General features: G+C 37.3%; 1 protein-coding gene across 2 annotated transcripts in view; it reads left to right on the plus strand.

The window, feature by feature from the left end:
- Positions 1-26,385, plus strand: part of Nlg-5 (neuroligin 5) — a 104,710-nt gene that overhangs the window by 72,083 nt on the left and 6,242 nt on the right. For both annotated transcript variants that reach the window (XM_083041489.1, XM_083041490.1), the window contains 4 exons: positions 8,816-9,113; positions 12,414-12,566; positions 14,158-14,358; positions 25,397-25,589. In XM_083041489.1, coding sequence (XP_082897615.1) covers positions 8,816-9,113; positions 12,414-12,566; positions 14,158-14,358; positions 25,397-25,589 — 845 coding nt within the window. The remainder of the gene's footprint in view (positions 1-8,815; positions 9,114-12,413; positions 12,567-14,157; positions 14,359-25,396; positions 25,590-26,385) is intronic.

Here is a 26,385-nt window from a genome sequence, read left to right on the forward strand (position 1 = left end):
ATATAGCTCTTTAATGTTTGTTTTTTTTTTTTATATTTTTTAAACAAATTCAGCAAAATTGTTTCTTTTAATTTGGAAGGGGGGGGGTTTAACCTCCCCCCCCCCCCGGATCCGCCAGTGTGTTGAAGTATATATATACTTTATACTTTAACATCGCGTGAGACTTTGATACTTTGCAACAATGTCAAAGCGTTTTAACTCCTACTAAAGGACGAAATAATTACTGCGCTTACAGTGTAGAGTGTAGAGGGTGCAAAGCGAGTTTATGATTCGTAAGATCCGCTTTTAAACGCGTACTCGAATCTAAAGCGAATCTCTCACAGACTCTTGAGATCCATCCTTTGCTCTCAATGTCTTATTTTGCCGGTATGTACGTACGCACGTCGCGAAAGAACGCCCGTATAATCCGTCACGCATTCGTCCCGCGAATTGAAACATCCGCGCGGATCAGACGCAGGTAGAGAGAGAGAAGGAGTCGCTTTGGCGGAAATTGCGGATCCACAATTTACCGGCCCTTTTTTTCGTCCCGGGCGCAGTCCCCGGGCGGATGGATGGATAACGAGAAAACTTTTTCGCTCAGAACGCCTCGTGGCCTTTACATTACGTCGTAACGTGCCGCACAACTCACGCTTGTCGTTTTTTGTTCGCGCTCGCCGGTCCATTTCGCGCGATCGAGCGCAATACGTTTCGCCGGAGGAAAAACATTGCTCTGTCAAACGCGCGCCACGACTACACAACAGGCCACTCCTCGTTCTTCTCCCGTGATGTATAAGCAGAATCGTTTTGCATATTGTTGCCAGCGTCTCGCAGGCAATACCGGATACCGATCTCCGTTCAATATCTTGCACGACGTGCGATCGATTATCGTTACGAAGATCGCTACGTCCACGTCGCGTGCCCGAGATACACGTTCATTTATTATCGCACACGGAATATATTAACGAGGATATATGGACCGCATTTACAGGATGTATATTTATTAATCCCCCTTACAAAACAAAGTTTACGGGATATTGAATTTTCTACGCCAAATTGCATGCCAAATTTGTGGAAATCTCACAAGAAAATCTCGTGAACCCAAAAAGTTTTTTATTTTGATGAAACTTTGCATACTTGTAGGAAGAATAACTTATTTCGTCGAAGAGAAAGCGAGAGAAAAATAATTTTTTTTTAAATTTTATTAATGTGATTGAATAGAGATGTTCTTATCATAAAACTTTTGCATAGAATATTTTTCGAGAAAATATTAAGAAAAGCAAAAGCTCTACAAATGAGGGGTTGTGTCACTCCTTAGAATCGTTTTTGGGCCGCAAGTAAAAAAATTTCCAAGTTCATCTATTTATCTCCCCTACATGTGTGCTACAAGTTTCATAAAAATCAGAATCTCAAGGTTTGCGAGATTCCTCTGTCAGTCAATCTGAATCGTATATATTTCTTATAAAAATTATACCGTCTTCTCTTTTTTGGCAAAGCGTAATTTGTGTGTTAAATGCGCGCTCGGATATATGATAGCGGCAAATGGAAATGTTTCTCATTTATTTATTATGCAAGTTTCTCGTCGATGAGAAACATCGCGTTAATTGCACTTTTATTTCGTCGAATAGAGAGCGAGAGCGAGAGAGAGAGAAAAAAATTATTTATAGGTGCACATTTTAATACAGTTACCGCGCGGCGGTTACGAATTTTCCCATATTTTGAAGCTGAAGCGCATACGTTTGAAGCGCTTTACAAATTTTCCCTCACGGCGCATAATAATTCACCGCGAAACTACATCTACATGATATCCCATCGCCGGGAAATTTTCTTTTCGCGTTCGTCATCGGCCCGATTGGCATTGCAAATGCATTAATGTATATGTGCTCTCGCTTGCGTTCGTCATGCAATTTGCCTTTGTACCCAAAAACCTTTCTTCGTCATCTCGCCGGAATTTCAATCTTGGTAATATTTCCCCGGCCGAGAAGTGCCGATCCATGCTTTTTTTTTTCCCTTTTTTTATCGCGACGCTCTGTTATAAACGCCCGGAAAACGTCGCTCTTTACTGCCCCATTCTTTATAATAAATCTCTTTCTCTCTCTCTTTAGATTCTAATCGCAATTCGCTTGACTAAATGCAACTTCATGGTCGTTTGCGGTCGCGCCCTTACGTTCAGCTAACCGTCTTTATATCTACATGAATGCGACAAATCTTCTTGTCTGTTTCCAGCCGCTTTCAGAGAGATTCGCCGGCGAAACAGCCGTTTCGCGAGACTTTGAAGCTTAATAATTTTTTTTTTTTTTTTACATTTATGTGCCCCATAACTCATTGAGGGACACACTGTCGCCAGCAAAAGCTTCCGTAACCGTTATTGGTCGCTCGGACCGCGTGTGTGTGTGCACGCTAACGTAAATCCTCCCCGTATCTTCGCCATTTTTCCGCTCGACTTCCTTTGTCGCGCGCGCACATAATTTATGATGCCTCTAAATTTACGTAATTTATCGTCCTGTTTAAATCATCTCTGAAATTTTTGCAACAAACAGTATAATTTTTGCCCGTCTCTCGTCTTTACAGTCTCCGATATTCAACTAGTGTCGTGTGATAAGGACACTGTATATAATTATTTTCCTAACGCTCGCGCGCAGCTTCATTCAAGCTCTCTCTCGCGTGTGATTCGGTAAAAATTCTGAAGCGTATCAGGTACCTGACCAATTTCGAGAATATATTAGTTCATTGAGCATTCTTCACGTTTTACTCTGGCGATATTATCCTGATGAAAAATTCGCATCGTAATTTCCACCGCTAATTAATGAGAAACTTCTATCTGCTGATATCACAATTAAACGCGTATATACGTGCGAATATGCGGAATCGTGATATTAATTCGCTTCGCTTTAGTGCATGCACGTCTGTCTTTCACTCACATTGTTGCATCCGTAATTTATGACGTAATCAAATTTATTTCGCTTGTTATCATCTCCATGCACGAGATGATACCTAATGAATATCGCGCTCGTGAGAAATGTAAACAATCCCTTTAGGGTATAGCAATTGTCGCGGAAACAAATGAACGTATGCAAATTGTCGAGCGGCGGTACAATCGGGCGCAAATGTATAACGGAAATAATAAATCAATGTGTGTGTGTGTGTGTGTGTGTGTGTGTGCAATATTGTGTTTACTATCGTCTTTAAACAAGCACATATAATGCCTATAATGCCACGTGACGCTCGCTTCTATATATGTTTGTTACGTTCGTTAAAAACGCGTGTTTTACAGAGATATGTCGAACATGTATATCTCTAATAAATCTTTTTTATTAGCGCCGTTTCGTTTAGGGTGCATCGCAGATGAGGTCGACGGCGCATCGCGCTATATCCGGTAACATACCCCCCCCCTAGATAGTGTTCCCATCTACACGTGCGCCGGTAAATGCGGGCCATCAATTTCACTTTGTATCTGGGAGAGAGATTTCGGAATAGCTTCCCGTCTCGTTATTCCGTCGCTCGCTTCCCTCCGTCCTATTGAAGGGGCAAAAAAGAAAACGGACGATTTCACCCTTGCCCTCGGAAACTCCCCAGCTTGTCCCGGAGATCTTTCGCGAAATCCCGGCTCATCGTTCTTGTTACTCTTAAAAGAGAGCAGGATATTTCAAAGGAACAAGAAAGAAAGAGAGAGACTTATTGGGTTGATTCATAAATAAATTCCGTTTTACTTAACAAACTGAATTTTTATATTTAAAATTATTTACAATAAATTTTATATATTCTTCTATTAATAAAGTACAACTTGTTCTCATTTAGACGGTAATTTTTTTTGTTAAATTCTTCCTCGAATTTTCGAGGTTTCTCTCTCGGTGCAAAAAAGTTTTTTACAAATTCATCGATCATTATGAAAAATTTTTTCCATTTAATGAATTTTGAAGTGATCTAAATAGATGGAAATCTGATGAAGCAGGTAAAGAAAATAAGGAAGATGATAGAACTGATCACACAAAAGGTCCAAAATTTTTTCCTTGGTATTTTAATCAACTGTTAGCGTGTAGAAAAATCATATTTTTGCGATTGATGAGAGCTGGTCGCTTTTTTGCAATTTTTCTTGTACCTCGCTGTAGTTGCTGCATGTAATATATAACATCTGTTGCGATTTTGTTTCGTTTCGATTTAAAAACTCACGATACTTCTTTCTCGAAAAATGTGATTCAGTAATTATCTATAACGAAACTTATTTATGAATTAACCCAATAATAACATTTCATGTTTCTTCATTAAAACGAATTACATATACAAAGTGTATTGGATCTTAATTTTAACACCGAATTTTTCCAACAATTTAGAATAAATTTTTTTTTTTTTTCAAAAACTTTAGCGAGCATACCTAAGGTCTATTTTGGCAGATCCAGTTCTCGCGTCGAGTAAATTTCCGACTATGCGCTCGCAAAGTTCGGTACGAAAAGTTTTTTCCGCGTCTCGCAAATAATGAGAATTACGATCACGTCTGCGGGCGACTGATTTCGAAATAAAATTCGTTCCATTCGCCGGGAGATTATAATAATTCACCGGGCACCGTTACACAGTCCGCCCACGAATCGTTCCACGTTCCTACCCTTTCCTCCCTCGTCGCGTCTCACCCAGCGCGTCCGAAAGGACCAGACAGAGGCAATAATCCAGCCATAAGTCTCATCCCCATCGTGCTAGATAAGATTATTGCGCGACTATTACTCGAACCGAATAGCACACTTGATTGAAACTGGGAAAGAGATTCGATGGAAACGTGACATATATTGATTGTCAACGTTGATTTCTTATTAATTAAGAGAGTAAATTTACAATTTTATTTTTTATCATAGTATGTTAAATAAAAAACATATTAGATATACGAACGGAAAATATAATATAACAAGGTAAATTTACAATTCGAGTTCTCTGGTTATTTTCATACATTAAAGTACACAACATGCCAAACAATAGCTGCATGTAATTTTCTAAAATGTTGGGCCTCTTATACGGCTCTTATACGGCTGTATGATGTTTCATTATCCCAAATTAGTGCGAAACATGCTAGCATCATTGAAGTAACGAAATGCAACTCGTTTCAAAAATTAATGCGCTCACGTTAAAATATTCATAAAGAAATATAAATTATTCTCGTAGAGACAGACTTACTACGTAAAATTTAAAAGCTCCGAAATCAATGCGCGTTTAAATCGATCCAATTTAATATTTAAATTTTACCAATTTTGATCACACTCCAAATTGCATCAATTCCAATGCGGTTAAAACGTCCTGTGTGTGAATTTCGACGGTCGTCGAAAGATTTAACAGAGCGAATTGTTGGCGGAGTAAATGGAAGTTGAAAGAACCGAGAGGTTTATATCTTGAATTTTCTCATATATTTATCACGATTATTTTCGCGTCCACGCTTTCATTCATAAACAGCTATGCCAATGCATTATGCATCGCGGAAAATATCGCGGCTATAATGCTGTATAATATGTGTATACAGGGTGGTATTTACGGAGTGTGAAAAACTTTGATATATTATATTATAATTATCTTATTAGAATTTTTTTAACAGATTATTACACGAGTTTATTTAGCATCATCATCGATTGTTGCTAAAAATGTACTTGATTTTCGATTGATCGTTTATCAATTATCGATTTGCTACTACACCAATAGACTTTATCTCTTCTAGTTCTATAACTAGTATAACTAATTGAAATAGGACCTAATATGTTCACGCAACATTTTTTACATAGAATGACCTTCCGAACAAGGTGTCGAAATTTTTTACGCTCGTGATCACCCTGTATAACGTGTGTCGACAAGTGAGAGAGAAATTTTCCGTAAATCCACCGCGGACGGAACTGATTTCGTTTGTGGAATGATGAAGAGGAACGGTAAAAAGACCGAGGTCTCGAAGAGAGAAATGACTCTGGTATACTTGTTGTACCCGCCATCCACGCGAATCTTTTCGTCGAAACATGCGCCCCCGTGCATGTGTTTCCATTTTCTTGCGATCTCGCTAAACTCTTCTCCAGCCACGCGTACCCGTAATGGGAATTTATTTCCAACTACGTGATAGCTCTCGCCCGGGGAATACGAAAATGAACGCCGCAATCGTAAAATAACAAGTTGCGCCATGAACTGGGACGGACGTGCTCGTACATACGAAATTTTTACAACTCTCTCTCTCTACACGCGTTCTCTCTCATTTAAATTCACATATTTTATTTTATACATTTCATTTTTTCACTATATCGACTCGACGCGGTCGATACCTTCGTCTTTATTAATATTTTTATTCGAAAAAATCAATTTTTTGTAATATCGTCGATCGGAACAAAATTCGCAGACTCATGAAGCTAAATTAATATTTCATTCCACGTCATCGCTGTCATCCCTCGGGATTTTATGGGAACTTCGATAAGCGCCGATTGTTATCGGCAGTCGCATGACGCGCATTTAATTTTTAATGCAATTGGAAGTGCCCAGTCGAATAGCTCTCATTTTCGCCCCTTCCTCCCTCTCTCTCTTCCTCCTCTCTAATTCTCTCTCGTGCCTCTTAATGCGGATACATTTTTTCTTCCAACAAAGACGCAATGCCTCGGATCGTTAATAGAAATTTGTAATTTCCAACATGAGTCGTAGAACGGTTATTTCATTGAACGAACTTTTCCCAATCGCGCTCAAAGGTGCAATTAGGAAGTCGACAAACGAGATTTATCGATCCTTCTGACATAATTGCTTTCAAGATGCGACCAAATAGCAATTTTTCTCGCTCCTTTATGTCGCGAGATGTATATATAGTCGTGGATGTACAAGAAATGGGAAAATCCGTTTCTCCGCAAGCTTCGTTTAAAATATAATAAATATGCGCAACTAAACAAGCGAATTATTATAATTTACTTTTATGCAATTGGATTAAACATTATCCAAATATGTAAAGATCCCCTTTACATCTCACCTTTACACCTCTTATTTTTTTTTCTTCTGCCATTTTTTTTTTTTATATTCTATCTGTCTTTATATTTCAATCGTCGCGATGTTTTCATTAAACGCGAGAATCGGAGCTCGCCCTTTTTTAATGCAGCATTTTTTAATCGCCTGGCTGTTTAAGGACGGTCGTGTCTTGCCGGCGGAATCTTTTTCCTCACCTCAAACCCTGAGCATCCTTCGAATCACTTGCGCATCGCATCTCAGACGCGTGTAGGAGATGAGATGGATATTGGGTGCAGGCGCTTTCGAGAGCTCAGCTCTGTCTGTTACCATTGCATTCGGAGATCCGTGTGCGAAAAACTGAGAGTGATATATCGCGGACAGACATTACGCGTTGCGCATATTTTAGAAAAACTTGCGCGGATATCGAGAAACAACGGAGAAAGAAAGAGATGAGCATATTTTTATCAATTTTAAAGCTATTCTTAGACATAAAATCGATAAACTGCGGCCTGACCCAGTCTGAGATGCGATAAAATTGATAAAAGATATGTGTCTACATGTAAACACATTCGATAGCTGAAAAGTCGATAAGACTTGATGAACATCAGTGGCTAAGAATAGTTTTGAAATCGATATTGATGGGCCGAAAGAAGGTTACACAGATGAAAAAATTGTATTCTTATTTTAAGAATTTCTCACTTATTTTTAAGATACCCTATTTTAAAATAGGCGTCAAAAGGATCCTCTTACTTTAAGAGGGGAATCTTTTAAAGATTAGTATTAGACATTTCTTGTTTATAAAAATGTAAAGGAAATAAGATTTATGTGTACATTAACAAAAAAATAGATTATTTTACAGCACATAGGCAAAGAAAGATCATAAAAGAAAAACATATATTACATATAGATTGAACATGAGATCTGAATCTTAAACGATTAAATTTGTCATGTTATACGTTACTTACTCGCGAATACTTTTCTTAAGTCGCTTAAGTTTTCTTTTTCAAGTCACTTTAACTTTATCCAATCTAATAAATTAAAACTATTCAATAACAAATACTGCACTGCATTGCATAATAAATTGCAACACTATAATCATATACAGACTGTTTGACTCAAACATATTTTTATATTAAAATGTTACTTTACAGTTATGCTTTCCGCATTTTTAAGTCACATTTACTTAAGTTTTTTTTTTTTTTTTTTTTTTTTTTTTTTTTTTTTTTTTTTTATATATAAAAGAAGATTTTTTTATAATTTGTTGATTTGTGCAGATTATTCGCAAACATCTATTTTAATTATGGAAATTCATATTACATCAGTGATCACTGTACTAATGATGTTTGTGTCATATTATCGCTAATATTGATTGATTTTATGATGTTATTTTTGTACAAACCTGAATAATTATATACACTATGGACAATAATTTATCTTATTTTAATTGAATTTCAATTGTTGTTCGACAACACAGAGTGTTTCTAAACAATTGTCAAAATTTTGAGATTTAGAGAATGAAAGTGATTTATTTATTAAATATTAAAATATAATTTTGAATATTCTGTATATTATAATTAAAATTACTTTCTCAAATAAATGATTAAAACAGTAAAAATGTTGAGTCTAATAATCTGAACAGTCTGTACATTGCTGCAACAATATGACCATATAACGCCAAATCAACGATTTGCATAAAAAAACATACGACCATTTGTTATTAACAAATAGTATATTTTTAATTTTAGAGGATGTTGTTAAATATTTAAGAATATCTATTAAGAAGGGTTTTATAATATATGATCCCTTTACCTCAAGAACAATTTTTTCGGTCTCAAAAGCTCATTCTTCTCCTCCTCTTTTCTAGGGATATTAAATTCAGTCTATCATTCTCTTGTTGCAGGAGTTGAACAGCCGGCACTTGGATCCCGTGGAAGTGTTTCGCGGTATACCTTATGCCGCGCCTCCGATAGGAGAGTTAAGATTCCGAGCTCCGATCTCGCCGATACCTTGGAACGGCGTCAAACTGGCGGATACCTTCGGTGCTGTATGCCCGCAAAACTATCCGGATTTATCCAATGACACTGCTGCGCTTCTGCAAATGCCGCACGGCAGATATCAACAGCTCAAAAAAATGATCATATTTTTGACCAATCAGAGCGAGGACTGCCTCTTCCTCAACCTGTATATACCCGGAAGCGGTAAGTCCATATGTATCACGTATTTAGTTAATTATAATATTTAGCGTTAAATAGCATTATTATTGAAGGTCATTTTGAACGAGACTTTATTCAGACTCACCTTCTCATTGTTATTTCCCTTTATTAAAAATTACACTTGGCATAATATCTCGGGTGTGTAGATTTTTTTTTTGTCAGAGAAGGGCAAGGTCGCACGATAAATTACGTCTTAAAAGGGGCTATGCAAAATTACGTTTCTATTGTCGCCTAAAGTACCTCGCCGGTAACATAAAGTTCCTCAGTTCTGACAGAGTAAAAGGGGATAATAAGTTTTAATGAAGGTCTTTATTCTTCGGGAAGATAGTGAAGCTACTCTCCACATTGAGTTAATGAAAGTTCAACCTTTGCTACCTGCATAAATAATTTATTTTTCGCATCTTATTATCACTCATTTTAGCGACATAGGTCACGAAGATTGCCACTTGATTATCAATTCCCGACTTAATTTTCACCTCGGGAGAAACGTACATTAATATGCGTCCTTTGCGCCTCGAATAAAGTTTTGAAAAACATTGTTATAAAAACTGGATAGCGTTGAATGGTGAAACGAAAGCGTTCGGGCATTGAAAAAGCACGCGAGCAAGAAAAAGGATCAAACCAATTTTTCGCTCAAAATTACACATCGGTGGGATGCGATCGATCGAGATTAATGCCAGGTGACTGAAAAAAAAAATTACGTGGCGGAAAATAACGTATTACTGTTCGGAGCCGACGTAAAGTTTCGTGGTTGGTGACGGTGACGGCGGTATAATTTCGGCCCCCGAAATTCTCGACTACATTATCTATCGGTGCCGACAATTTATGCGTCCGTATAGTATTACGTGGCGCAAGTTGCTTCCTAAAGTAATTAGTCCTAAAGTAATTAGTACCTTTATGCTGGGTAGTATCAACCCTCGGGAGCAGCCGCATGCGTTACGTCACACGTTTCCCGGCCCGTGATGAAAGATAAACGTGAATTTGCAATGTAAGCATCATATGCAACGCGTAATCTCAAAAGAAAAGCATTCAGAATTATGCGAGTTATACGAATAATATGGAAACGCAATGCAAAGTTTTGCAAATAAAGGTGATCCTCGATTAAATTTCTATTACAAAATAGAGCGATTCCTTGTAAACAAATCAAACTAAGGAATGTAATTTTATAAAAAGAATTTTCGAATAAAAGTTGTATGTTGTAGAGGAGGACATATAATAGTGACTTTAATTTGATCTTGTAACGTCTACCTAAGGTGATTTAAAAATCAACCTATTTTTTTTTTTTTTTAATGGAACTACCTTAATTTTTTCGATTCCTGGCAATATTCAACATAAAAATGTTATGTATACTTTAATTTAACATAATTTTACATAAAATAAAATGTCTTGTAAAATATCCATTTTTCGATGATTTTATTTCAATATTTCATGCACAAAATAATGAAGAACTGATGTAAAGAAAACACATAGTTTAAAAAAAAAATATGTAATTTGCAACTAGCAGCTATATATTTTTTTCTTAAAAACAATTTGTTGTTTTTGTTGATGGTTCTATTAAAAAAAAATTAGATTGAGCGTTAAATGATTTTGGGTAGACATCACAAAGTCAAATCAGAGTCATTGTATGTTCTCCTTTATAACATACAAGTTTTATTCGGCAAGTCTTTTCGTTAAATTGCAGTATATAAGATTAAAATAAATCTCGGTATATTAAGTAAAGATTTAGTTTTCAGTTTTTCATCGATTAAAATAAAATCTACGTGTGTCACCAATGCAATTAGATTTATATTTTGCGACAATTAACGATGGTCTTAAGAATCGTTTGATGCGATCGCATAAATGCACAGATAAAGCGGCGTAATTAAAGATCTATTGCGCAGCGTCGTGTCGACTTTGTCTACTTAAGATCAAAATGATCGTTTCTAATTAGACGAGTTTTACAAGTTAACGGATAATCAAAGTAGGATCAAAGTAAGACCTCGTGAGAGACGATTGAATCGCTAACTACGATGATTGCGAGCGTAATACGTAACTTGATTGCGCTATCTCTCGTAACGGTTTAGGATGATGTCTCCCGGAAGGTAATCCGATGTAGCACAAATCGTGTAACAGACGGGCAATTAATTAGTTACAATGGAGCGATAAACGCGAATCTGCGAATAATTTGTTAGTCACAGAGACAATTATTAATTAAATAGAACTTATCAGAAAATTCAGCATAAATAAAATGTATATAAAGTCTATTCTAATGAAAAGAGAAGATGTGCCGAAAAGAGTCGCTAAAATACGAACTTCAGCCTTATTAAAATTTTTCGCTTTAATTTTTATCTTTATTCCGGCTTATATACGCGACGCTCTCGGGGCGTAAAATTTTACATCCCCCGTAAAAAGTGAGCGTTTGAAAGAGGGGAACCCCGTTTTATCTCGAGCGATTTCCAAACGTATTGAGCGTTTACGACGCACACGAATTCTCTCGCACGCATCCACCATGCATCTCGAACGAATCCGTGATCGTGTAAGCCGCGTGATGAGATACGTTATTCCTCTTAGGACAGAGATTTCGCGCGATTTCGCGCGTGAATACGAAATTAGCGCGAATCGATCGTGACCGAACAAAGTCCACTTAATAAAAACGCCTCGTCGCATCCATGTCCGTCGAGAATCAAAGGATTAATGCCTTTGACACGCAATATGGTTTTTCGTTCTAAAACCACCCTCTACGTGCGACAAATCTCGATGTAGCATATCAGATGCGCATTATAAATTGCGCATTACGTGATCCTGAGACGATTTCTAGACTGTGATCCGAGAGATCTTGGAGATCGGATCCTTATAGTGCGGATTACTCGCAATTAGTCGCTCTAATTGCGGAATCGGCAAATAGAAGGAGACGATCAATTGGCTGCATTAATTGGGCGATGTTATTTTGCATTTATATAATATTTAATCTAACTTATAAAAATATTTGAGATTTAAAAAAAATTTTAAAGACGCAAAAAATATTATAATACAAATATTAATAAATGTAGAAAAATATATACATAGGAATATAATTTGTACATATACAAAACGATAAAGATTCACTAAATGAAATCCCGGCTGTTTCATGTTTCGCGACTCTCTCGGGGGATAAAGCGGAAAAACATAATGCTACGTAAGCGATAATGTCGCACGGTATTACGAGAAAGCTGGATCTGTCAATGGGAGGATAAGAGGTTTATTCGCGGAGAAGAAAATAGAAGAGCGACAGTGCCGTGCAGCAGTGTGCTGCTTTCGTGCTTTCAGGATCTCGAGGACTGGAGGCACCGTATGCGGTGATGGTCTACGTACACGGTGAGAGTTTCGAATGGGGATCGGGTAACCTGTACGATGGATCGGTCTTGGCGAGCGCCGGCCACGTCATAGTGATCACACTCAACTATCGTCTCGGCATCTTAGGTACGTGCCATCCTATAATCAACCTATACCCTTGCTCGCTCTCGAAAGCATTTTCATTAAGCGGACGCAACATTCCACGATCGCGGAATGAACAAGGAAATTTCAAATAGAGATTATATCGTTTTTATTGTTGTTAAAATATTTCAACGCAATTAAACATTTTTATGTAGTTGTAATTTTTCTCGAATTTATACTTTTCTTATTTTTAATTATTTATTTATAGAACTTCAAATGCTACTTTTCAAGAGAGCTTTATATGATATTTTATAATTCAGGAAAGCTTTCGTGTATATAATGTAAGGTGTTTCAGGATTAAACGTTTTAACTTAAAATATGAATTTAGAATCCTAAAATAAATAAAAAAATTTCTCCAGAGATACGCTAGCAAATGCTTTTGTGTGTGTGTGGTTCAAGAAATATTAATATTTAATTATTTTGAATATTAGATTTTATGAAATTATGAAATAATGTCAGGTTATAATATAAATGTATTTCAACTATTTTATTGCTAAAAAATATGAAAATTCTAACATATTCTTTAATGATGATTTTTAAAATCAAATATAAATATTTGTCAATAATTTACCGATTTTGAGATGGGCTTATGTACAGCTTTTGTAATATTGATAGTACGGAGATAAGTTTGTATTAAGAAATAGAACGGAGATAAATTCGTAAATAGAATAACTATATAAATATATACTATAATTGTTCTATAACTATTTATAATTATATATTCAAGTAGAATAACTTTACTTATCCCACTTCTAGCCGTAATTTTAGAAATTAATATTTGTTGAACAAAGCATTAGCGAATATACCTCTAGAGGAACTTTCTTACTTAAAGTTCTAAATTCATATTTTAAGTTAGAACGTTTAATTCTAGAAACACGTCTTGTATATAATAATATTTAAATATCTAATTACATTTCTCCACAAAGATTCCACGTCGTGTCTCTGTAAAACAGTCTCGCCTGCTTATTACGACTCGCACTTATCCCGGGAAGTAAGTTTGTATCATTAACTAGCTACACGCGGAAATATAGAGAGATGTATATATATATATATATAGTCCACGGGGAAACCATTTACATACTTAAGTCAATATTGATATTTCGAAGACCTACGAGTGCATCTCTGTCATCGCGCTACGAGTATAGCAAAGTCCGTAAATGTCAATTTCATCTATTTGCTTGTAGAACTGCCTCGGATTATGACTTAATAGTGTAACGAATATTTGCATGCCTCGCTTAACTATCGCTGTAGTCGGAGAAACGTTAAATCTTTGCGTCTGATATGCACAATACAACTTTATCTCTTACACATTTTTTTTTTTTTATAAAATTAACGATATTTTTTTAAAATTATCGTATATTTGAAATCTTCTTCATCTCGTTAATTGATAGCGCTTTCGAACTTGCGAATGAGATTTAATCAAATAAACGCTGTTATACCATAAATGTTGCGAGAGAACAAAAAAAAAAAAAAAAGTAAAATAAAACAAGACGAGGGAAGAGGAGGAGAGGAAAGATATTATCCAATGGCAATTCCGCGAGAGTGTTGAATCGCAAACGGTTTGGCGTTCTTCCAGGATTCTTGAGGACTCGTCCGTTCGCCGACAGAACGAGCGGATCCGGCGGGAATTTGGCTTTAAAGGACATCACGATGGGACTTCGCTGGGTGCGTGAGAACATCGGCGCCTTCGGCGGCGATCCAACGCGAATAACTCTAATGGGCCATGACACTGGAGCGGCGTTGGTGAATCTGTTATTGCTCGCGCCTTACAGCAAAGGTAGGAGAAAAACATTTACAACGCGATTAGTACATTAAAAAAATTGTATTCTCATTTTAAGAATTTCTCACTTATTTTTAGAATAATCTGTTTTAAAATAAGCGCCAAAGGCTCTTACTTTAACTTTAAAGTGGTCGCGCTGTTAAATGGGACATTCATATACATGATATCTATCATTCATTTTTAAAAGACGAATTAAAATATAAATATATATATATATATATATTATAAACATATTATTTATTTAAATACATACATATATTAACGATTAAACTTAAATTTTAAAAAAGTTGTTGATGCATAAGAAAAATGAAAAAATTACAGATTTGTACACGTGGATGACTAATGTCATTTGCGCGACTACTCCAGGGTTAAGAGGGAAATTCTCTAAAGATTAGTACCAGATATTCCTAATTTATAAAAATATAGACAAAATACGAAAACATAGTACATATAAAACGAGCATGAGATATAGACTTGGGTCTTAAATTATTAAATTGGACTATATGTTACACATTATATTTACTTGTGAACACTTCTCCTAAGTCGTTCAAGTATGTATAATATACAGTCCTTTTACTTCGAGAATACAATTTTTTCAGTGTATAAAAGGAATTTCAAAAATTTCAATTTTAGAATTTAATTGTGGCATGCTCTTATAAGAAAAAAATCTTTCGATAATGAGAAGGACAGAAAACGCAAAAAGTAATGACACTTTTTGTGTTTAAAAACGTTTTACGCATTTCTAATAAGAGCATTTGTATCTTTTGCGTCTCTCTCGTTCAATCTCGACCGATCGATGCGTATCTTTGCGAGGGTATATTGCGCTCGTTCCTTTCAATGCGCTATCAAACCTCCATTGACAGCTTAATGCCGTCATTGTGCCAGGCACAACAGTTTATCGGTCATTCTCGTCCCCGCGATGGACTGTTGTAATATAAAATAAATCAATTCGATCGTGATATGAACGCCGGGTGTTGAAGGCAGGGAAAATATTTGCTTGTCGAATAAGTTGATCCAATAGTTACGTAACACCGTCAACGTATTAATAATGTTGTTGTTTACAACAAAAGAGGGAGAGCACGCAGTGAAAAGTGATACCGACGAAAAATATATACAATATATACATGTAATCGAGCGAGGAAACGATTTTATTTATCCATCAATGATTTCGCCAAAAACTTATTTCGTCCGGCGAAATAATCAGGTAGAAGACGCGTAGACGAAAAACCTTCGATAGATTAATCGTCCGGGGATTAGTTGGCAAGGATCCCTCGTGTGAAGGGTTCGCCCTCTCAAAAAAACATCACCAATTGATCCATGCTTGGGGTGACAAATTGCAGAACTTTATTTTATTCGATAAGGGGAGGAAACGAAAGAGAGAGAGAAGTAGAGGAGGAGACAAACCCCCTTTTTTTCCCTTTTTGTCGTCGGATAACACCGACTGGAATTGAACATTCTCGCCGGCTTTTGTCCTTCAGGTAGTGCGACTCTCCCCGCAGAAGCTACTCACTCAAGCGGGGGATTCGAAGCAATTGCGCAATAATAAAAATGCATGGTCCTCGTTGGGACGCGCGTCGTTTGCGGCGGGGAACAAAAGCAGGACGCTAAAAGCGTCGTAAATACATCGTCGCACGATAAATCCACGCAAATGCGATTACGGTGTGATATAGTTGGACGCTAATTCCGCGCCAATCAGGAAAATTACGACTAACGTGCCGAAAACCCGCGCGTGTTCTGATATCCATACGCTTTGCATGATCGGTCCAAATTGAAATTTATTTGAGAATTTTGGCACGCCTGAATCGTATATTTTGTAATCTCATGGGGTATTTTAAAGAATATAGAAATTGTATATTTTAGAGAAATATCATCCGCGCAGCAATTTTTTGATCTATCGCGATATATTTTGAATTGCTACTTGTATAGAAGGGAGAAACCCATTATAACTCCTTGAAACCCTTATGCATATGGAATGAAACACATACATATATCTAGTATTCAAATTCAGAATTATATACATACATATTATATTTTTTTTTACTCTTAAAATGTGATAGACTCACAAAAAATAAACAAGGCTCTTGGTTTAAAAACTTAGAAATTCTTTTTATACAAAATAGATATTGCTCTATAAAATCTCATATATAATATTATACGTATTTTAAAATATCACTGATTGAAACAGCCATTACCACTAATTGATTTTTCAGTGAGATTTCATTGATTTGCTATATTATAAATGAAATAATAGTGACTATTCACTACTTTTGAGTGATAATACATTGATTCCATTAAAAGAGCGCATGTTGGCTCATCATAAATAAAATTATAACACACAAGTAAAAAATTAACTTTTTACGGAAAGCATAACAGCTCGGCGTTTCTTTCGTGAGAAACTTTTCAATGTCGAGTTTCAGAAAGTATCATGTCAATCGTACATTCGTATTAGTAGGAAAAGCCCCGAAAGCGTAAATAGCCACTCAGACAGGCGGAACGAACGCTAAGAAGAAAACATCAAGGACAAATAGCAATAGGAAGACAGAGAGAGAGAGGAAAAGGGAGGGGGTTCCTTTCGGTAATGGTCAACCGGATCTACTCTAGCGTCTGGCCATTTCCCGGACCTCCGGTTGTACCGGAAACAACGCAAACAGTTTACATCTCGAGGAGAGCGATGCTCTGCTCGTTTGTGCATTCCTTCCACGCATACGGCTTCTAGCACTGGAGGCCCGGCTTCGACAAGGGAGAGGCGATAAAGCCCTCGGGGAAATCGCTTTTCTTCAGTGTTCATCCCGGACGAGGTCGGTCGGTTTTTCCTTTACCGCACTTTCCGCTCCTTCGATTCCGACATCGGCGCCGCCGGTGTTTCTGAGACCAGGTGCGGTTCTGTGTTTCTTGCCGCTGGTCAGAGATTGCAGTAGGTGGCTTGATGTTCCTCTTCTCTCTTTCTTTCTCTTATATGCGCGCGCACGCAAAGCACACTAGATAAATTTATTTTCACTTTGAGAATTTCTCTTATTTTTAGAATATCCTGTTCTAAAGTAGAGGCGAAAAGAATCTTTCTTAAGTCGCTCAAATCTTCTTTCTCGAGAAGGCTTACATATTAACTACTTATTTACTTCATCCATTCTTCTAATAAATTAAAAAAAGATTTTATACTATACAGTCCTCGTTTATTTTTCGAGAATATATCCGTTTATTCGGTACAGGAAATGCGCAGGAAACAGATAAAATTACGTGCGAGGGGACAACGAAAATGTATCGAGTTTTAATTTATAAAAGAGAAATATATAATGAATTCTCATGTATCTATTTTCTGCAAGCTTTTTTGATATTATTTTAATTATTCCAAAAAGTTTCTCGGAATTTTTAAAGGATGAATGATTGAGATCTGATTGAAAACTGATCTCGTTGGAAAGACTTCTTAAAGAAAGATTTATTGTCTTACTTTAGTCCGCAATAAACGACACTGATTTCTTTGACAGATGTCAAAGCAACCAGTGTCGTTTGTAGAGTCGCTTAATATTGCAACGGAATGCAACTTACAATTAGTCATTCGTAATGTAAGTCTATGCAATGTTAACGGGAGACTGAGTGGAATAAATGGAGAAATGTCGATGAAAATTGCCGGTTGGTTCGCGATGTTCTATAAAAATTTCAATAACTTTTATATAATGTGATACGCGGTTATACGGGGCATAAATCGTGAAAATATAATATACATTGTACATCGTACGAACACGTAATACGATTTCTATAATAAAATTTCGGGATTAAGTCGCAACGCGAATACAGTGCGAAATCGGGAGATTTGAGTATCGATATATCGCCGATCTCTCCATCGATTTATCGTATAGCGCTGCCGCGCAATCCGCTTTTTGTCAGCGCATTGTTTCGTTTTATACTCGCGATGCGATTACGCGGCGAACGCTAATGACTTTGTCTGACGTTGCGTAAAAAGTTGCAAAACGATCGGTTTGGTTTTCGTCGATAACTAGCCGTCGATGAAACGATTGCTTTTCCGCTGCTGTCTGCCTCCGGCGGCGGCGGCGGGATGTCCGATGATAAATGAAACACCCCCTTTGCCTCCTCTTTCTACCCCCATCCTCCCGCCAAAGACATAAACGTTTCGTATTACATCGATCTCTCGTGTAATTCAGAAAGTCACTTTTTCTACCTCTCCCATGGGTGATCGGGGCGCGGTTTCCTCGCCTCTCTTTCTCAATCCCGAGAAGACTGTCGACGTTACGTATCATCGCCCGGGACAAGAGAAATAAGCTTCTCATGGCGCGGGGAGAGAGTCTCGATTTATCGTTTCCCCCCGCTGTAATTTTTTATGAGCGAAGACCTGGGTGTGCAACACACGCTTCGAAATGTCTCCTTTTCTCTCTTGTGTCATGTGTATTTGTGTGTATATACGGATTCGCCAATTCTCTCTCTCTCTCTCTCTCTCTCTCTCTCTCTCTCTCTCTCTCTCTCTCTCTCTCTCTCTATCTATCTATCTATCTATCTATCTAACATCCGTTCCTCCAGCAATTTCACAACTTTCACGAACCAGAGATACGAGCGATTGGCTTCGTGAGTAATCAGGGAGGCAGCCGAGTGTGATTCCTGGCAATTGTCTGATTCGCTGCACCTCGAGACATATAAGACCTGCCTCGAGACGGCTATTTTACGGCAACTCGAGCGTCGCCAACGTTTTGGATTATATTTGTGAAAGGGGAATGCGCGCGAATCCCCCTGATAAAATATTTTATTTTCCGAAAATATCGCACACGAAAACGAATGAATCAAGTTTCAGTGAATCGATAGATAGAATATACAGGGTGTTTACGAAATACTTGGACAAACATCTAGAGCGTATTTTTCATGTCAAAAAATAAAGAAAATGTTTATATATACTCACTAGAACAACACAAGCGCGATACGTGAGCACCATTCCCCGATTTTATACAAAAAAGAATGATATTTTTATATAAAGTTTATTCAAATTTTTGACTAATACTTTTTGACAGAAGTCAGCTGCTTTAAAGCGTTAATTTGCTAATTAACTTTTAAAATAAAAATATGTTATAAAAATTAAGATAATAATGTTATAAATTCAAAGTTTAAACGTTTTTCGCGAAAATTAAGGCCTGTGAAAATCGTAGAACATTCGCTTTGGGCGCGTTTTAAAGGTCTTTTCAAGACTTACAAAACGCGCCCAGAGCGAATGTTCTACGACTTTCACAGACCTTAATTTTTTAATTCAAAGTTTAAACGTTTTTTGGGTATTATTTTATACGCAAAAACATATTGTTTTATAATTTTTATTACATACTATTATTTTAAAATTTAATTAACAAATTAACGCTTTAATCAGCTGATTTCTATCAAAAAATATTAATGAAGTTTAAACAAATTTTATATAAAAATATCATTCTTTTTTATATAAAATCGAACAATGGCGCACGCGTAGCGCGCGCTTGTGTTGTTCTAGTCGAAATATAAAAGCGATAAATTTTTGGCTAGTCTTAGAATATTAAAAATCGATACTCTGTTGTCGTGGACCCGGAATAACATTTTATAGGATTATTTAATAAGAACATTAATCTGTTTTTATTTTACTATAACTTCGCAACACCTCATATTTGAGTATAGGTATATATAAATGTTTTTCTTTATTTTGACGTGAGGAATACGCCCTAGAAGTTTGTCCCAGTATTTTATAAATTTATAAATATTTTTATAAATATTTAAAAAAGAGAGAGAAATATTTAATTAAAATATTACGCATCTAATTTTTAAATAAATAAATTATTATTGCCTCGACACATTTTTTTTTTCAATCCTTTTGTGCAAAATAATCATTATTTTTTTCTTATTAAATGCGTACGTCAACGTTTCGAGAATTAATCATGAAATGTTTTATGAAAATTTATTACGATTAGAAATGTGTAGAGCGAGGGCTTTCACATATTTTCCCGAAGGAATAGTGTGCGAAGAACCAAGCGCCGCCATGCAATATGACGCATAACAATAAGTCATAAAAGTAGGTTCCAAACAGCGCGTTTCCACCTCCGTGTCTTCCGTTTCACGTGGCACACCCCCTTCGCTCTATTTTGCAGTTCGTTACTGAACGAAATAACCGGGGAGAGAAACGCCATGTCGTTATAAAAAAAAGAGAGAGAGAGAGACCATTTCCCGGATTTTCGAGAACCGCGTCGTTATTGGTCCACGTACAATCGCCGGATGCGGAATTGATTTCGGCGTGTTACTTTATCATCTCTACGAGCGACAAAATCGTTTTTTGATAGGCTGCTAACCCATGAAATTTCGCTGTAATACGATTAAACGATTTTTGCCCGTGAGTTATTAAATTATTAATCGACATACAATATTGACACAATAGTTTTCCATGACGCTTTCAGGTATGCTGCGTTAACATATATCAACATATATCAACAACACAATAAAGTACTCTGTTTAATACGAACTAAGATTTAATTTCGTAGTCTTTAAATTTTTATCGGGTTTTTTCCTGGAAGATTTTAATGGAAATAATCGTTTGCCAGAAAAAGATTAAAGAAGGGAAAGAAAAAAACTTGTAATAAGAAATAAGATTAATTCATAATTAAAATTATCGCGCAATCTATTCTCCAATATGATGAGAGTTTCCGCACTTATGTGTTTAAACCTGATTCAATCAGTATAGCGCTCCCTAAGGTTCGTACGTGTTTATAGAATTTTCACGAGACGGCACAGAGTAATTTACATGCGGAATGCCAGTTGAAGCGTCACGGCAAGACGTGAGAATATGTTCTGGATACGACGACCATCCTGGAGGAGGTCGCAAAGGAAGTAGACGGATATTCCGTTTCGCAGGCACCTGTTCGTGAAAACGTGAACGAGGAAAATAAATTAAAATTGTCATATATTGCGCCGTTTCCTTTCAAAGTATAATTTGCGTGCCGTTTAAAATAAAATTCTTATTCGGATCGGATGAAAACTTACGTCACATCTGCAAAAATTTCTCTCTTTCTGATATAATTAAAAATATTTTTTTTTTCTTAGAATAAATTAAACATTTTTATTTTTCTTCTAAATAATAATTCTGTAATCTTTTACGGCTTAAACATTTTTATTTTTCTTCTAAATAATAATTCTGTAATCTTTTACGGCAAAATTGTAATGCTTATTGAATATTCTGTAGATGAACGTATTGTCTATGATAGCGTATTATTTTTTTCTATAAAGGGCAATATTTTGTCGATAACTATACGCACGAATATTGCGTGACTTGTGTATGTGATGAACGAGCAACATTTTCAACCCCGATAAAATATCAGAAAAAAAAAAAAACACCGGTCACGAACAAATATGTCTTTTAGTTCGATATTTTTTATTCCATTTAACGAACGCCGGAAAATCAAACCTTTAAAAAAAGAATAAATAAATATTACTCGCGCTCAAATCTTCGAGTTCTATTTTGTTTTGTGGCGGTATTTCGCACAAAACTCTCTCCCTTTCTCTCGTCTGCAATCGAAAGAAATGCTCATATGTATACATATGAATCAAATTCATTTTTTCATAAAAATGAGCAAAACGTACTCGTTCATATTTTGGAGGGATACTGTCTTTCGCGAACATATTTTACGTCCAACTGGATTTTAGTCTCCTCCTGGATCGCTATAGAATTTCCCTAAAATCCCGGCGAGAGATTTGGAATCTGGACGGATAAAACCGAGAAAAATCCGAGTTAAAGTCGTAAGTTGATACCCTAGCGTGGGACCGAGCGTGCACATTACAGGCCATTGAAAGGTCTCGATTGGTCACCGGTGTGGTATACCACGTTCCTGAAACGACGATCAAGCTAGCCCGCCAGACGATCGCTCGATGCCCAGCGAATTTCGTTTTCGCCCCGGGAAAATCCATTCCCGGACGTAAGCCGGCCTGATTACCACTGTCACGCGCCGTTGTTTCTTGTTTGCCTTTAATCTTTCGCCGCTTCGCTAACGAAAAGTATACAATTTCCGCCCTTCTTGTTTTCTGCCCATGTTGTTCATCGCGCTCGCTGAGAGGAGCTTCGCTCGTTATTCTCCTTATCGGAGGAGTGCGTCGAGAACTTTGCCAATTTGCCGAATCATCATCTTATCCGCAGCCGGACATTTCCATCGCTGATAAAATAAGATAAAACGAGATAAACGAGATAAAATGATTGCGTCATGATAAGAAATTATAAAGATAAACATCAAATGAATTGAATTCTCTTCCCTCAATATCGTTGCCAAAATTTCATAGACGCGACGCGACATCCCACGTATCGTGGACATGACATTGCGGAGAAATTATGGCAGCTAGCTGGCGGAACGAGGCTAGTTGCAAAACGACAGAACTGGGAGAGTGAAGAGGGAAGAGAAGGGTAGACCGGGGCATCCTGGGTGAAATATCGCGGTTTAACGTGACAGTTTAAGGGCGTTAACCCTGGCGACGCTAATGTCACCTGGAATAGGCACACTGACCACTGACCGTCCGCGGACACTCGTAAAAATGACAATTCGTATTTTTTTTTCTCCCGCAACATTTATTAGTACGCGTTTTCAAAGTACAAGCTGTGCGACAGTCACGCCGGATCTGATGAAAAATCACGTAAATTATAAGACGAGAAGAAGACGAAAACCATGAGGGAGATATTGCCTTTTATTTCGTATAGGCGATGAAGAGAGAAGGGGAATTTATTCGATTTAAATATAAAATATCTAATAAAATTTATGTGTACATGTGTGTGTACTCAAATAAGACAAAATATGTATGTACTAGCAGCTACATACTTAAAAAAAAATTTTTTTTACATCAATTGAAAGCTACTAAATTGCGCTGACAGAAAAGAAATCAAAATCCCTCCTCTGTCACGAATATCGGTAACGCATCGTTTATCGAATCAGCGTGTAATGGTCGTCTCGCGACATGTAATACTGGAAGCAACGCGACGGATTCTATCGAAGCGAATAAATCGAGTCCTTCGTTGCCATGATTTCCCGCACGAACGTGTCTCGCCTGAAATAAAGGAAGGGAAACGCAGTCAGTCGATGTCTATCATCAGCGGCACGATATACCCGCGATTGACGGCGAAATGAACGTTCCATATTGTATCTGGTACGAGAGGGATCAGAAAGGGAACCAATGGAGTCGGGGTAATTGGCCCAGCATCATCTGCTATGAATTATAAAAAAAAGGATTGGAGACGCAAACATTTTGTCAGTAGATTACAATATCAATAACTATCGAGAATCCATCTATCTGTCTGTGTTAATACGATTTTTTTTAACTTAAAATTATCTATTGGATCTACTGATGAGATCTACTGACGAGATATCTGTATCTTCTTCTGGTCTGTCCCGTATATACGGAATAGCGTTACATATCGCGCCACAATTGGCAATCTTCCAGAGAAAGGATGGGTCGCGCATCAGGCGGCATCGGGCTCTTCTTAATAATAACGGCAATAAAGCAGCCAAAAGGGGCACCTTCGGGTCACCGCCCAATGCGAATGCATCGCATGCCACGCAGGAAATGAAACTGTAGCCATATGACACGACGATGTTAAATCCGCTCCTCTTTTTCTCTTCTTCTCGTCACCGCTCTCTTCTTTCGCGACTTCTTTCCCGGTTTTACGGCTCGTTTGGCAGCGAAATCGTCGCGTTAAACGCATCCGCGGACTCGCCGTTTCGAAATAACGTCGCGCCAGCCGTCGACTTAATATAATGAGATGTTTCCTAAGTATGTAGTTGGCAGAGGAAACTCCTCTCGTGCGCTCTATGAATACCAATATGTGGAGAAATAATAATATTCCGTTTGTACGTACAGTAAATAGAATTTCGAAGAGAGGGAGAGGATTTTTCACAATCAGAGAGAAAGAATTTTTCATTTTACAAAATTGGAGCTACGGGGCTCAATATGTGCGATGGCGTTCTAGATAGAAAAATATATGTCTGACGGCTTAATAATCTTCGTTCGTTTGACGGGGAATTTTTTTCCCCGCCATAACTGTGGATAATAAAACGTGCCGGCCGAAAAAATAGATACCAGCGCTAGCTGGTCGGTCGGACGATGCGTCCGATTTATATCGGACGAGTGGGAATATTACTTTCGAGAAATTAAACGTGCGAGTATATATATATATATATATATATAGTGGGAATGTCGAGGGAGTGTACGTAAAGTCATAAAATATTTGTACCACGTATCAACGATACGTGAATGTGTTTATGTTGGACACATATTGCCTAATATTTCTCTTCGCCGCAGGATGAGCACGTTGTATCTACGCGCGCGCGCGCGCGCGATGTTTGCATTCGAAACAGCGATTTTCATAAAGAAACCGGTGACGTTCGATAAACGACTTTAGCGTCAGCATAAATGTTTGCCGGCGAATATGATTTTCCGGTTCGGAAACCGGAGCGTAGCATCGAACGCGTATATATTTGCGTCGCATAGAAACGGCGTTTCGTTTTTGCGTCGTTTTACGTCATGAAATGCAGCTTGTTAAAACGAGATTAATTAAGTTCTGCAATATCCTTTTTAATTAGCATGAATTTTTCATAGAGAAGCGATGATTCTCCACTCGTTCGTTTTAATGCTATGACGATTGTCAAAACATTGATGTCTAAATATAAAGTTTATTGTTTATTGTGTGCAACCTAGATTCAGTTTAAGTCAGGTTGTAGCTCCATCCTGTCAAAGAAAGCACAAATCTAGAGTATTGTCTTCCGAATCGGTTTAGCGAGAGAGCCTCGATAGTTGTTCGAAAAAGTTTCCGGATCCTTCTGTTCATTTTTTAATCGTTCGTCAATCGCGCACGATTAACAATCTCGGACGAGAGTCCCAATCATATTTAAATCTACCTCTAACTATCCATGCGAGAATAATAATCGGTCGGAACAATCCCGTCGGACTCGTCGCTTCCGCTTGATCGGCCGGAAACTGATGATATCCTGCCGTGTCCAAAATGTATTGCGGGTTTAACGTTGCAAAGGAAACCGTCTGTCTCTCTGCGCAGGATTATTTCACCGTGTGGTGTTGTCCAGTGGCTCGGCACTAAGTCCCTGGGCCTCGGTGCACGATCCGAATGATCTTAGGACGAAGATCGGTGAGCAAATGGGTTGCTCGACCGAAGGCGACGATGACATAGCCGATTGCTTGCGAGGAGTACCGTTGAAGACTCTTCTAGATGTGCAACTTCCTGAAATCAGGTGAGTCGAATACGTCGCGAGAAGCCGAGCAGAGAGCATTTACCTCGGATGAATAGTTTTTTATTCGATCAAGAGGAAATTAAAGTAATAAAATATGTATTTCAAAATTGGTACAGATGGAACGAATTGATATCTCTTTTTCATCTTTTTATTTATGATAGCACATGCCGATGTAATAAATATTGCCTCGTGGAATCGCGTTTGCCATATATATTGCGGGATTCGTATTCATCGCCTGAATATTGGAGTTATGTGTTTCGATGAAAAGTGGAAAATGCTGAATTGTAAAAAATTCAAGAAATATGATTGATACGTTGAAAAAGTGACATTTAGTCAATGCGCAGCTGTAATTATCTACTAGGCTACAAATTTATAATAATTTTATACAGCTGCGATTTCTTTTCTCCCTTTAATGAATTATGTAATAGACTGTCAAAGCAATATTCAAAAATATTCTAAAGTTAATGAATTGCCACATTTATGCGTCTGTAAAAAGAAATGCAATTAATCGAGTTACGTTCAAAAAGTCGCGAAAAAAAATTGAAACCAAAAATTAGACACTTGATCGTTATTCGTATTATTTGCGTTTATGGGATTAAATTTCTCACATCGCGTTTGAGAATATATTTATCGCGAGCCCACCAAATAAACGCGATACTACTAATTGAAGGATAATCACAGCGGGCGGTAAATTATTATCGGATTACCATTGCGTCGCAGTGCGGTTAATAGCTCTCGCTTCATCGACCTGATACCTGCTTGTTGTATCGATTTATCATCGCAACGTAATGCGATA

Source organism: Prenolepis imparis, unplaced genomic scaffold (genome assembly GCF_030444845.1).
Source record: "Prenolepis imparis isolate NDT839.2.m4 unplaced genomic scaffold, iyPreImpa1.0 SCAF_7, whole genome shotgun sequence".
NCBI classification, from domain to species: Eukaryota; Metazoa; Arthropoda; class Insecta; order Hymenoptera; family Formicidae; genus Prenolepis; species Prenolepis imparis.